We start from the raw sequence: 13,604 nt of genomic DNA, 5'->3' as shown, positions 1-13,604 counted from the left end.
TTCTGGATCCGCTACTGTTACCAATACTATTATTTTTCAGTGTGATAATATTGTGATAAATGTAACTAATTGGTGAATGATACTACATATTTACTTACTTGATATTGATATTGATATATAGGCATAAATTCGTAATATAATATAGGCATAACTTTCATTTTCTTATTAATTAATATTTCAAAGCTTCGAAGTTCTCCCTTAGTATCATTGGGATGATAAAATGAAACATTTAAATCATTTTTTTCCGTCCACACAGCTTCCAGATTATATACCACTGATGGTCCTAAAATTAAAATGTTATTTTTTCTGTCTTCTTATAAAATATATAGGATGTACAAATCTTTGCTTAAAATATGAAGACATATTTTTCTTAGAAGAAGACAATCTCACTTTCATAAGTAAGATCAAACATCAAATTGAGACCAGTAACGCCAAATCCATTTTTAGGAAGTCATGCATATATCCTTAGGTCCACAACGAAGAAGTAAAATCTCAACTAAATAAGATGATCAACGAAGTCATTTGGCCCTCTACCTCTCCTTGATTATCTCCTGTTAGGGTCGTTCCGAAAAAATAAACTCTTCCGAAGAACAAAAATGGCGAGTGGTAAAAGACTACCGCAAGCTCAATGAATGTACCATTGACGATAAATCCTCTTTCTAATATCTTCGATCTCTTAGACAAGCTTGGAAAGTGTCAATACTTCACAACTCTAGATCTTGCCTCCGGGTTCATTCAGATCGAGATCGAGCCCAAAGACGTTTCTAAAACAGCATTCTTCGTTAAAAACGGACACTATGAATTTACTAGTATGCCTTTTGGACTTAAAATTGCACTATTCACATTTCAGCGTGTCATAGACAATACTCTTCTAGGTATTTTGAACGAACGATGTCTTGTCTACATGGACGACATCATAATATACCTACTCCTCTACGGTTAATGGCGTTAAGCCTTACTCTTAAATCGATTAGTCGATGGTATCCAACGATTTCCTGAACCGAAAACACCAAAAGACATAAAATATTTCCAAGGTCTCGTCAGTTACTATCGTCGTTTTATTCCAAATGTTGCCAAACTCTCCAAAACTCTCACTAGAATACTCTAGAAAGACGTTGCTTTCAATTTTGATTTAGATTTTAATCAAGATTTTGAAGATTTGAAAAACATTTTAATTTCTGACCCGATTCTAACCTATCCAAACTTTGAAGAACCGTTTGTTTCCACAACAGATGCAAGTGCATTCGCCATCTGTGCTATATTATCCCAAGGCCCCATTGGAAAAGATTTACCTATAGCATATTCTTCACGTACCTGTGTAATGCAGGAATACGATATTCGACTATTGAGTGAGAGCTCCTTGTTATCGTATGAGCTGTAAAACATTTCCGACCCTATCTGTTCAGAAGAAAATTCACTCTAGTAACTGATCACCGTTCACGTATCTGGTTATTTTCTATAAAAGTTGTTGGGAAAAACCAACGAAAATGCGGACGCCATTTCTCGAATAAAAATCAATTATTTTCTTCTTCGTTAACATATTTGCTAGTAAAACTGTCAAAAATCGGAAATATTTCTTCATTTCCCCTTCTTTTGATACAGAAACGGTAGTACATCTATTCTATACCGTTTATATCACACAAAATGAATTTGACCTATTGCAAATTTATTACGTTGAAAACTAACTCGAATTACCAATTCTTGAGATATATCTAATTAAAGATATAATTAATAGTAAAATATAATTAAAGAAATAAAACTGAAAATCTGTCAAGATGTCATTAAAACTCTGAAACAGGATGAAAAGCGCGAAATAGTAGGTAATCATCACCATGGTTAAAGCAATCTCCATCGGGGTATAATTGAAACTACACGAAGAATAAAAGAAAAGTATAATTGGCAAGGCATCACAAAGGATGTAAAAAATTTGTCGATCACAAAATTAAGTAACCGATTAGTCATCATCGAAACACCTAAAAGACTATTCCAAAGAATTAACATCTTAAAAAAATCTCTTCAAATACCCTACCAGAAATTCCGACCTAACTATCAGAGACGAATTCACTAAGTTCACACAGGCATATCCACTTGAAAACAAAACGGTTAAATCAGTCGTCAATAATCTTATTGTCTTTTTCCCCAACTCTATGGTACTCCATAGCGCATACACTGTGACTACAATCGTGAATTCGATAATATGTACTTTGATTAAAGATGTTTGTGAATTATACGATGTAAATCCACATCCACATCATGGATGGGCCATCCACAATCTAACAGTTCTATCGGAAGATTTCACGCAATCCTGAGTGTAAGAATAAGAGCTAATCGAGCTAGAAATCCCGATGAACATCCGTTCAATGTTCTGCCTTATGCAGTTATTTGCAACTATAACACAAAAAACAAAACCCAAGGAAGTACACCGTACGAACTCATTTTTAGACATACTTTTTTTTAGACCACCCGAAATACTTTACTGAGAAAATGAGAAAAGTACGTTACAAAGTACGTTAGGGACTTAAATAATCGCATGCAATACTTCTATTAAGTGGCACGAGACAAGATGGAAAGGCAAAAAGAAAAGGCTAAAGAAAGATTCGATCAGCACGTGTCATCAATTCATCCAGAATATAAAATAGACGATTAGGTTTACGTCAAGGAATCGCAAATTTAAGAAAAAAGCTCCAAATAAGCCTATGACCCTTTCGAAATCCAAGAAATCCACGTAAATTCTGCTACTTTATTAAATACACAAAACAACACCGTTGAAATCTTTTTTTATGAACAAACCAATCTCAAAATTTTAAGCTACAAATGGACCCTACTTGTATATAAAGACATGCAACCGATCAGAGGCATTACCCCCAAAAATGACAGGAACTTTGACTAGTCAAATCGCGATTATTTCAATGAATGTATAAATAAGATAACCCACGATGAGCATCAAATCTAAAACCTATTGAAAAATCAAATATCGGTTACTACTTCTGTTATTAAGAACTTCAACGCCACAATTCGGAAATTACAAATAGATGAGGAAACAATCAACAATAATATTAAAGAAATTCTAGTCAATAATGGATATCTCTAACCAATTAAAATTCTGTCAATCTCAAATTAATATAATAACCTTGTGTGAGTTACTAATGGAAAGCTATTCATTTTTCGAAGACTCGTTAAATGATATAGTAAATGCCATAACCCTTTACTCGATTCAAAATATTAGATAGCTCAATCATCACCCCGTTTGATTAAATCGAATCGTTTAGGCATATATCATAATTATTACAGAAAAATAATCTTTCATTATCAATCTATACTTCGAATCTAGCTTAATATCTCGATATTATCGAATTACAAGCCTATTAACTAGACACAAGAATTGTATTGAGAATTGTATTTGTCTTAAATATTACTTTAACTAATGCAGAACAATATACTTTATATCGTCTGTATCTAATACCAATACTGGATAATCGAACAGGTGTTCATTTAATATTAACAATAAACAGTCTTGAGTCATGCAAAAGCTTGCGACCTCGAACCAAGATCTGTTATAACACACTTCCACCCCCGATCGACAGCGATGCCATATGCGAAGCCCACCAATCTGTAAAGATTACAACGTCCAGAAGATCAACACGAACCTTTGGCTCATAACAGTTTCTGACGCACTGCCTATTACCATCAAATGCGAGTCCAGAGACGTCACATCGGAGATCATTCACACCAACCATATGCTCAAACTACAACCCACGTGCGATGCCTTTATTGATAGTACAAGAGTACACTCTTAGAAATTAATCGACGTCCTTGACAATGTTACTTACAGAAGTCACCCAGTTCCACCACTGAAGTTTAGCAAGATCAATACTGAAGACCATGAGATATCCCATTATAAACTCAATCAGTATTCTGACGAATGCGAGAATAATATACAGAATAGGAATTGGCAATACCAATGACAATGACCATCCGCCATCTCCACAAAGACACCCAGAGACAGCCTTCGCCAGGAATTGGTAGAAGATGTTACAATCCTTTGAAATGTGGTGTTACAGGAGGATGCTTAGAATAGCATGGACACAGAAGAAAACTAACACGAAAGTACTGCGAGAAATGGGCAAAGAATGCGAAATAAAATAAACACAATAAAAATAAGAAAGTTACAGTATCTGGGACACGTAATGAGGGGACAGCGATATGAACTGCTAAGGCTGATAATACAGGGAAAGAAAAGAGGAGGAAGGAGTATAGGAAGAAGGAGAGTGTCATGGTTGAAAAATTTAAGGGACTGGTTTAAATGCAGTTCTATAGAACTCTTCAGAGCAGCAGTAGATAGAGTAAAGATAGTGATGATGATATCCAACCTACGATCGGGAGACGGCACTTAAAGAAGAAGAAGTAACAGAAATCACTGGGTAATAAAATGAATCCGTTTGAGGTGTCAATAGCAACTTTACCATTTCCAATGTCTAACAATTGCTTTGACATTACAATTGCACTTTGATCTTATTGCAAAAACACTCACATGTTTTTGGTTGTCAGGAATATCTTTCAAAAATCTGTTCAGTGCCTGTAATAACCTTTTGTATTCCAAGGTACATTCATCTCCAACGATTAAGTTGTATACCTGTAAAAACTTTGCCATTGCTCTTTTTTGGTGATGTCATTTAATGTTTAATTGATTTGTATGTTTAATGATAATTTCAAGGAAAAATGTGCAGTTCGTCCGCCTTCAAATAAAGTTGGAAATATTCTAGATGAAGCCAAAGCTAGAGTTATTGAGATTTGATCATTGTAAATAACAATAAAATTAATGTTAATGTAATTTTTTTTTAATATGTTTTATTTTATTTTACCCTATTTTAATCTACTTAGATTTATCAATAAAGTGTAAACTTCAACTTACTGGTCAGTTTTCGAGCATGGATCACAAAATAACGCATTTCTTAAAAAACTACCGACAAAAAAAACTTGTATAATTTAACGATGAACTGATTTGAAATATGAAATATTAAATTATTGCATATTACCTTGTGCTCCTATATATACAGAGACGGGATCTGAGTAGGGCGCAGGCTTTTGATCCTGATTTTGTGCAGAAATCTGAAAATAAAATTTTAAGATAGTGAAAATAATAAAAAACTTAAAGGTAAGATTTAAGTTGATAAAGATGTATATTAGTTTATATTTATTTGGTTTATATGCAAGAAGGTACCGTTCGCGTCATAAAAAACTGGTACAACTCTTATAACCAAAAATCGTGTTTTTTAAGTTGTGTACGTTGATCTTGTCACATGTGTCATTCTAATTTTTAGGGCACTGTTGCCAGTTAAACGAAAAATATGAAACCAGCTAAAAGCAGGTTTGTGTGACAGACCACCAGTTTTGGGTATACTAAAAACTAAAAGATTATCGAGCATTTTCGATCAGTCAATCACATTAAATTTGTTTGCGTCCTAAAAAATTCTCATATTAATTTTGTAATTTTGCATCATCTCAATTAAGTACCTACCCATACATTGATTTGTGTTTTATTATAATTTATGAAAATATTTTAATTCAAAAATAATGATAGATAATTAATCTAGACATAACGTTTAATTATTATAATAAAATATTACAGTGAGATATTGGATTGTAAGTCACGTTTTGAAAAGCGTTTTTCGCCCCGGATATTTTATAGTTTATAATACGTACGATAAAGTATAATTTTAGTTTTTCACATCTATTGTTCTTTGAGTAAATAATAATTTAATCTTGGTAGATTGCCTGCTACTAAACTTATTGACACAAAATACAGTTCGTGTTCGGTAGGTAATTGAAGTATAAAATTGAGTAGGGTCATTCCAAAGTGAATCTTATCCCTTCGAGAAAAATGTTGAAGAATTAGAAAAAACCATTTTTTTATTATCATACGGTTCTTTTTGTATGAAACTTTTTAGTATTCATTAATAATTCATAACATTAGTATACGTTAAGGTTTTTCAAATCGTTTTTGCGTCATAATCTCAAAAAAAAACTTAATATAATTTGGATAAGACGCACTTTGGAACAACGCTGTGGATAAGACGCTTTTTGGAATAACAATAATGTAGACAAAGGAAGTAGTGTGAACGAATATTTTTATTCGAAACAATAATCTTATATCTAAAACAGATTTTGGCTAAAATAACAATAATGTTATGGTCATATATGCTAAAAAACAAAAACACTACATCGAAGAAGGGCAAAAGAAAAGAATGAAGAATGGGAAGAAACATGTGCACAAATTGAACAATACATAGAAGGAACAAGGAATTCAGAATCCTGGAAAATACTGAAATCTTTAAGGAAGAATAACAACGAAAAGGTCCAAATACAATACATATCAGAAAAATAGTGGGAAGACTACTATAAAGAACTACTCACATAAAACAGCTCAGATTTCATGGAGACAGACACAGAACAGGAACAACAACAAAATCAGAATGAAGAACAGATTGAGATAACATTAATCTAAGTAAAGAATGCCATAAAGACTTTAAAGAACAAAAAATCAGGGAACCAGGAGGAATCGTTAATGAACTAATTAAGTACGGAACGGACAAACTACACAGAATTATACACGAAATGTTCAGTAACGCTATAAACCTGAACGAAATACCAGATGAATCGTTCAAAGCATATTTATAACCTCGATACATAAAAAGGGAGATAAGAAGAAATGCGGGAACTACAGAGGCATCAGTGTGATAGCATGTATGGGAAGGCTATATTGAAAAATATTGAAAGAAAAACTGGAAAAATCTATCTCAAATAACATCGGAGAAGATCAGGCGGGGTTCACGGCAGAAAGATCTTGCATAGACCACATATATACACTCCAACAATTAATTGAAAAAAAAATGGCAAAAAATAGATCAGTACATATGGCATTCATAGATTTAAAAAAGGCATGTGACACGGTCCCCAGAAAACAACTATGGAACACGATGAAGGAAATCGGAATAACTCAGAGGTTAATAAAAGCCGTAAAAAAACCTTTACAACAACAACAAGATAAGAGTTAAAACCGACAATAAATACTCCAACGAATTTAAGACCACAAAAGGCTTATTGCAGGGATGCTCTACATCTCCGACACTGTTCAAGATATTCCTCGAACAAATATTAAAACCATGGAAAAGGAAATGTGAAGGGATGGGAATACCAATCCGGGACAACTTCTTGTACACATTAAGCTTTGCAGATGATGCAGTGGTAACGGCTCAAGATGAAGAAGATCTGTACTACATGCTCCGAGAATTAGAAAAGGAATACACAAAAAATGGTCTGGAAATAAATGTAAAAAAGACCGAATATTTAACAACAGAGCAAGAACCAGTGAGAAACTTGGAAATGGACGATAATAGGGAAATTAACGGCACTGACAAATTCAAATATTTAGGATTCATACTCTCAAAAAATGGAACCTTCGAGCAAGAGATAACCAGCAGATTAGCACAGACAAGAACATGTATTAAACAAATGAGCGGGGTACTGTGGGATAGACAAATGACCAGAAATACAAAGAAGAGAATTTATAACACCTTGGTACGCAGTATAATGACCTATGGGATGTGGTATGATACTGTGGGATAGACAGATGACCAGAAATACAAAGAAGAGAATTTATAACACCTTGGTACGCAGTATAATGACCTATGGAGCAGAGAATTGGGTAATAAATAAACGAAACAGGAACGAATAACTATATACGTTAAGTTTTGCAGACGATCAAGTAGTGATTGCACAAGACCAAGACGACCTCAGCTACATGATGAAGAAACTACAAGAAGAATATACCAAGGCTGGCCTAGATATTAACCTCGCGAAAACAGAGTACCTATCTACAAGTGAAGAAGACATAGAAGATCTACAGATTGACGACAACGTAACAATCAAAGAAAAGGATAAATTCAAATACCTGGGGTTTATAATCACGAAAAAGGCAACAACAGAGGAAGAAATTACACAAAGATTAGGACAAACAAGAACAGCAATCCGACAACTTAACTCAGTATGGTGGGATAGACACCTAAATATGAAGACAAAAACGCAGATTTATAAAACATTAGTGCGAAGTATTATGACATATGGGGCCGAAAATTGGATCATAAACAAGAAAAACAGCAGTAAGATAATAGCAACAGAGATGGAATGCCTACGAAGATGCTGCAGAGTAACAAGAATGGATAGGAGAAGTAATGACGAAATAAAGCAAAGAACATCAATAGAAACAGACATACTAACATATATAGAACAAAAAAGACTAAAATGGTATGGACATGTAAGAAGAGCTAGCGACAGCAGATGGATAAAGAGAATAACCGAATGGAGCCCCATAGGAAGGAGGAAAAGAGGACGACCCCGAAAATCCTGGAGGAACGAAGTAGACGACGCCATGAGTAAGAGAGGACTAAACGATGGAGAATGGAACAACAGAGAGAGATGGAAACGGTTGAGCGAGGGAAGGCAGTGAATACTGTAGAATCCCTAAATATATATATATATATATATATATATATATATATATATATATATATATATATATATATATATAAACGAAACAGGTCCCAATCACAGCAACTGAAATGGAGTTCATGAGAAAAAGCTGCAGAGTGACAAAAATGGATCGCATCAGAAATGAGGAGATAAAACGAAGAATGGCAGTAGAACAAGACATACTCAGCTACATCGAAGAAAAACGTTTAATTTGGTATAGACATGTGAGAAGAACAGATCATACAAGGTAGATAGCAAAGATTTCGGATTGGAGCCCAATAGGAAGGAGGAAAAGAGGTAGACCCCAAAGATCATGGAGGGATGAAGTGGACGAGGCCATGGAAAGACGAGACCTTAGAGATGAAGAATGGCAGAACAGAAAGGACTGGAGACGTTGGCTGAAAGAAGGAAGGCGGCGACAGCTGTAAAAATCCTTATATAGATAAAGACAAAAATACTAAACACATTTTTTAGTTAATAAACTCTTAATTCAGCAGCTTCTGGAAAATAACTTTCGCAGTAATCTTCCTCTATTTTTTCGTCGGTGTTAGGCTCAGTGATGTTATTTGGAGCAACATTAACTTCTTCCATAACGTTTTTAAAAAACGAACACTCAGGATTGTTTTTCCGTTCCGAACCAAAGTGATTTTTTAATAAAATATCGATATCTTTAATTCTGGCATTTTTAACTTAAACTCCCTTTGGCAAATCATATAGTACCATTTTTGTAATATTTTTTCCAAGTTTCCAGAGAGACAATGATTGATAAAGGTCACTACTGTAATATTCTTCTCCTCTTACTGTAACATCTCCTTTATTCTCTTTTTCTACATGGCAATTTTCCTATTTATGGACTGTTGCGCTTTCTTTGAAAATTTGTATGTAGGAGTCTGGGTTGGTTATAAAAGACATTTTTTTTAATTTCGTTTCTATCCTGCCAAATACTCTATCGCTGGGAAGAAAAGAGTGTCCTCTTATGGGAAAAACCATTTCAATTGTTTTTAAAGAGGGAGAAGACACTTTTCCTAAAAAGTACATTAACATCGAGTGTTATGTTTGGACCAGTCGATATGTTTTTGATTTGAATTTCTGTTCTATCGTCATCAAACAGCTCCTTAATATATTCTTTCCACCTCTCTAATCTGTCTTGTTCATTGACTATAATATTTCCTTGTTTATCAAGTAAACTACTTGCAGTTGATCTATATGTTCCAGTTATTTCTTTCACCTTTTTGTACATATTAAACGTGTCATTATTTTTCTGCAGTTTTTCTATTTCAAGACATTTGTTGCTGTACCATTATTTCTTTGCATCAAGGATTTTCCTTCTGTTTTCTTAATGAATTTTATTGTATTTTTCAGTGTTTTTATTTTTTTGTTTTTGCCTGTTTTCCATTAGTCCCAATATTTCATCAGCCATCCATTGCTGTTTGCGATTATTAATAGTTTTATACTTTTTAGTTGTTTCTTGCATAATGCTTTTGACATGATTCCAGTGGTCTTCGACGCTATGTGTTTCTTTCGATTTTTCAAGCTTCTTTTTTATCTCTTGTGTAATTTGATGACTATTTTTTTAAATACAGTCAGTGTTTATTCGGTAAGTCGGTTGTTGGCGTTTTAATATTTTAATTGTGAGTTTTATGTCACTGATTAATAAGTTATGATCTGAGGGGACATCGTCTCCAGGTAGTGTTTTAGTTATTTTGATTGAATTTCGGTACCTCTCGTTAATTGTTATATAATCGATCTGATTTCTTATGATCTTTTCTTTAGTATCTGCTGGTGACTTCTAAGTATATAAACGACGCTTGGGTAGTTTCATGAATGTATTTGTCACACAAAGACTGTTCTCTAAGCAGAATTCTACAAAACGGTCTCCTCTGTCATTACGTTGTCCAAGTCCAAAATTCCCTACAATGTTTCCTTGTCTACCTTTTCCTACTTTGGCATTGAAGTCCCCCATTATTATAGTTATGTCTTTGTTTTCCAGCTGACTCATTACCTTCTTTATACCATCATAAAAATTCTCTATGTCATCTTCACTACTGTTGGCTGTGGGCGCATAGACTTGGACCAGATTTATATCTACTGGGTTTGAGTTTAATTGCATCGATGACTCTGTCCAAAATGTAACTTACAGATTTAATACAGGAAGAGATTTCTTTATGTATAATGAATGCGACGCCATTCCGGTGGTTAGTGCCTCCTTCTCCGGAATAGAATACATCGTGGTCGTCTATGTTACATTTACCAGTCCCTGGCTACCGCATTTCGATTATCCCAAGAACTGGTATATTGAGCCTTATCATCTCACGTATGGTGTTTTGTATCTTACCAGGCTCGTAGAGGCTTCTCACATTCCATGTGCCTATTCTGATACCTGATTTTATTCTGATTTCTTTTCCTTTATCACAGGGCTTTCGCTGGATAACTGCCTGGGAAGCCCTGTGTGCTTGTCTTCTCCTGCCGGATCTTGGTGCCCGATGACCATGATCAGTATACCTATTCTTATCATATGATAGTGCCATTATGATTGAACTAGGGAATAATAATGGGGTAGTTTCCCGTTGCTTTGCCCATCGTAGTATCACAATCGTTTAAACTGCTCCAGTCATGCTTGTGATAGCCTAGTTTCAAGCCGATCCAGGATTATTTCCTCTACGCCTTGAGCTGGTACTGATGGCTGCTGCCCTTCATCACATGTAGTGATTCTATATAATCCCTAAAATCAAGAAATTGCCACTTCCGCCATCCACACCGTACCGAAGAAATTCTTCTCCGCCGTGGTTGCCGTTGTGGACTTCATCCGTGACCCTGGACAAGGTACCCTAAACAAATACTAGTTTCCCGGGTCAGGAAAGACCTGTAATCTGCGGAGGGCAGGGATTGATTCATTTTCCTTGATAGGACTATCCAGAGGAGTTCCTATCCGCTACCTAGTGCTTCTGTACGGAGTAGAAACGTGGACATTGAAGTTGGAAACTTCAGGCTTTTAAGCTATGGTTATACAGAAGGATCTTGAAGATACCATGGACAGACAAAGTCACCAATGAAGAAGTACTACAGAGGATGAACATAATTGCGGATTTGGTCAACATCGTGAAGGGCCGTAAGCTGCAGTACTTGGGACATATAATGGGAAATCAAGGCAGATACGAACTTAAATGCATTTTGCAAGGTAAAATTGAAGGAAAAATGGCCCCAGGACGAAGAAGAATATCCTGGCTTGCTAACCTGAGAGCATGGTAAAGAAATACCTCAACACAGCTATTCCGTATAGCAACCAACAAATTCATCATAGCCAGAATGATCGCCAACGTTCGGAACGGTCAGGCACCCTATGAAGAAGAAACCATCCACTTCGTTCGTTCTCGCACCTGACAACACAAGGAAAAGTTTGGTGTACCGAAACTTCAATGAAAATAATCGACACGAGTGTAAACATTTATTAACTCTAAGATGGTACGAAGTTCATCCGGTCCGCTAGTGATTTATAAAAACTGATCAAATTTACTTACTTGTATCTTGTATGTGTTTCTGAATAAAATTTGTTTATCGATCGTTGCACAATGATAACCTTTCCAAAATTTACATTCTGTAACGCTTGCTTCTTCAACTGTTTTTCTCCAGCCATATAAAAAAAAATATTTTTCCAAAATTCCAGTGGGAGGGTATGGTGGTTTCCAGCGTAAGGAAATTGAACTCTCACTATTGTTGTACTTCTCTAAGCCCGAAATTTGATTGGCAACTATTAATAAAAGCATATGTCGTTAAATTTATATTTTTCATTTAATGTAGATATTATGGTTAGAGATCTTAAAATATTTACGTTGTTAGGTATTGGCTTTCTAAGAAAGGGAAAGTTCGCACTGTAATATACAAAAGGAAAGTGTATTGGACTTGTATCATCGAGTGTAATAAAAGGTGAGTGACCGTTGACCCATTGTCTCATCCAGGCTAAACAATAAAAATTTGGCGTAAAAACAAAAAAAAAATTAGTTCTAGAAAGTATAATCTTTTTTAGCCATATATGTAAAATTTAAGCTCGGGATGCAGCCGTTAGTACATTTTTTAATGCTACATAAATTTGAAGTGTTTTAAAAAATATCGCATATGGAGAAAAGAGATTTTTGATATTTCATTAAACTAATATTGCACTGCAAGATAGCAGACGCATGGAGAAACAATAATGATACCAATGTTCAAGAAAGGACATAAAAAAGACCCCAACAATTATAGAGGTATAAACCTACTGAACACTGCACTTAAGCTTACCACAAATTAAAGTCCAACCAACAAAATCAATAAACTACAACTTTATCAGATGAATAACAAGGATTAAGATCTGGAAACAGATCATCGAGGCCATCGACTATAATAAACCAGCATATCTATGTTTTATACACCTGACAAAATCGCATCCAAGTCGAAGACGTCTTACACCTACTGTATAAAAGTAACATACCAATCTATATTATACAAACCATCGAAAACATCTACTTCTATAATCGAATACAGGCAAAGATAAATGGAAAACTGACACAGTGTATACCAATACAAACCGGAGTCAGACAGGGTCACTCGTTAAGCCCACTTCTCTTTAATATAATAATTAGACTTCGGCAAATATGCATATTGCATATTTTGCATATTGTGCATATTTTATGCAAATATTTCATATTTTGGCATATTTGTATAAAAGTTTGCATAAAGTGCATAAAAGTTCAGATTTTTATACTGTATTTGAAAATTTTTAAACATACCAATTTATTTCAATTCTTGTATAAAATTTTGTAGTCATTTTAATCAAGAAATGATCTAAGTACGTAATCTCTACAGGTACAAAACATTTACAATTTCAAAGAAGATCAATTTAAGTAGCCCTCAACATTCTTAGAAAGTCTCGGTCACTGAGGCATTGAGTTATTGGATAATCGCTAAGGGTTCGCTCATTTGCATTTTATGATCTAATCCCCAAATCTATCTACAATTTATTGTATCTTAACAGCAGGTAAACGGCTAATAGTTTTGTTCCTAATTTAGGGATTTTCGAAAATCTCCCAGTTTATTGAATT

At 34.5% G+C, this 13,604-nt stretch overlaps 1 protein-coding gene across 1 annotated transcript in view; it reads right to left on the bottom strand.

Annotated features, from left to right (window-relative positions):
- The window catches only part of LOC140444025 (uncharacterized), a 175,904-nt gene that overhangs the window by 47,917 nt on the left and 114,383 nt on the right, over positions 1-13,604 (bottom strand). Inside the window, exons 18-20 of the mRNA XM_072535608.1 lie at positions 12,048-12,277; positions 5,037-5,109; positions 99-283 (exon numbers count right to left, since the gene is read on the bottom strand). Coding sequence (XP_072391709.1) covers positions 99-283; positions 5,037-5,109; positions 12,048-12,277 — 488 coding nt within the window. The remainder of the gene's footprint in view (positions 1-98; positions 284-5,036; positions 5,110-12,047; positions 12,278-13,604) is intronic.

This window comes from Diabrotica undecimpunctata, chromosome 6, assembly GCF_040954645.1.
Source record: "Diabrotica undecimpunctata isolate CICGRU chromosome 6, icDiaUnde3, whole genome shotgun sequence".
NCBI lineage: Eukaryota > Metazoa > Arthropoda > Insecta > Coleoptera > Chrysomelidae > Diabrotica > Diabrotica undecimpunctata.
Note: the sequence above shows the minus strand (reverse complement) of the source record. Positions and strands in the feature narration are given on the sequence as shown.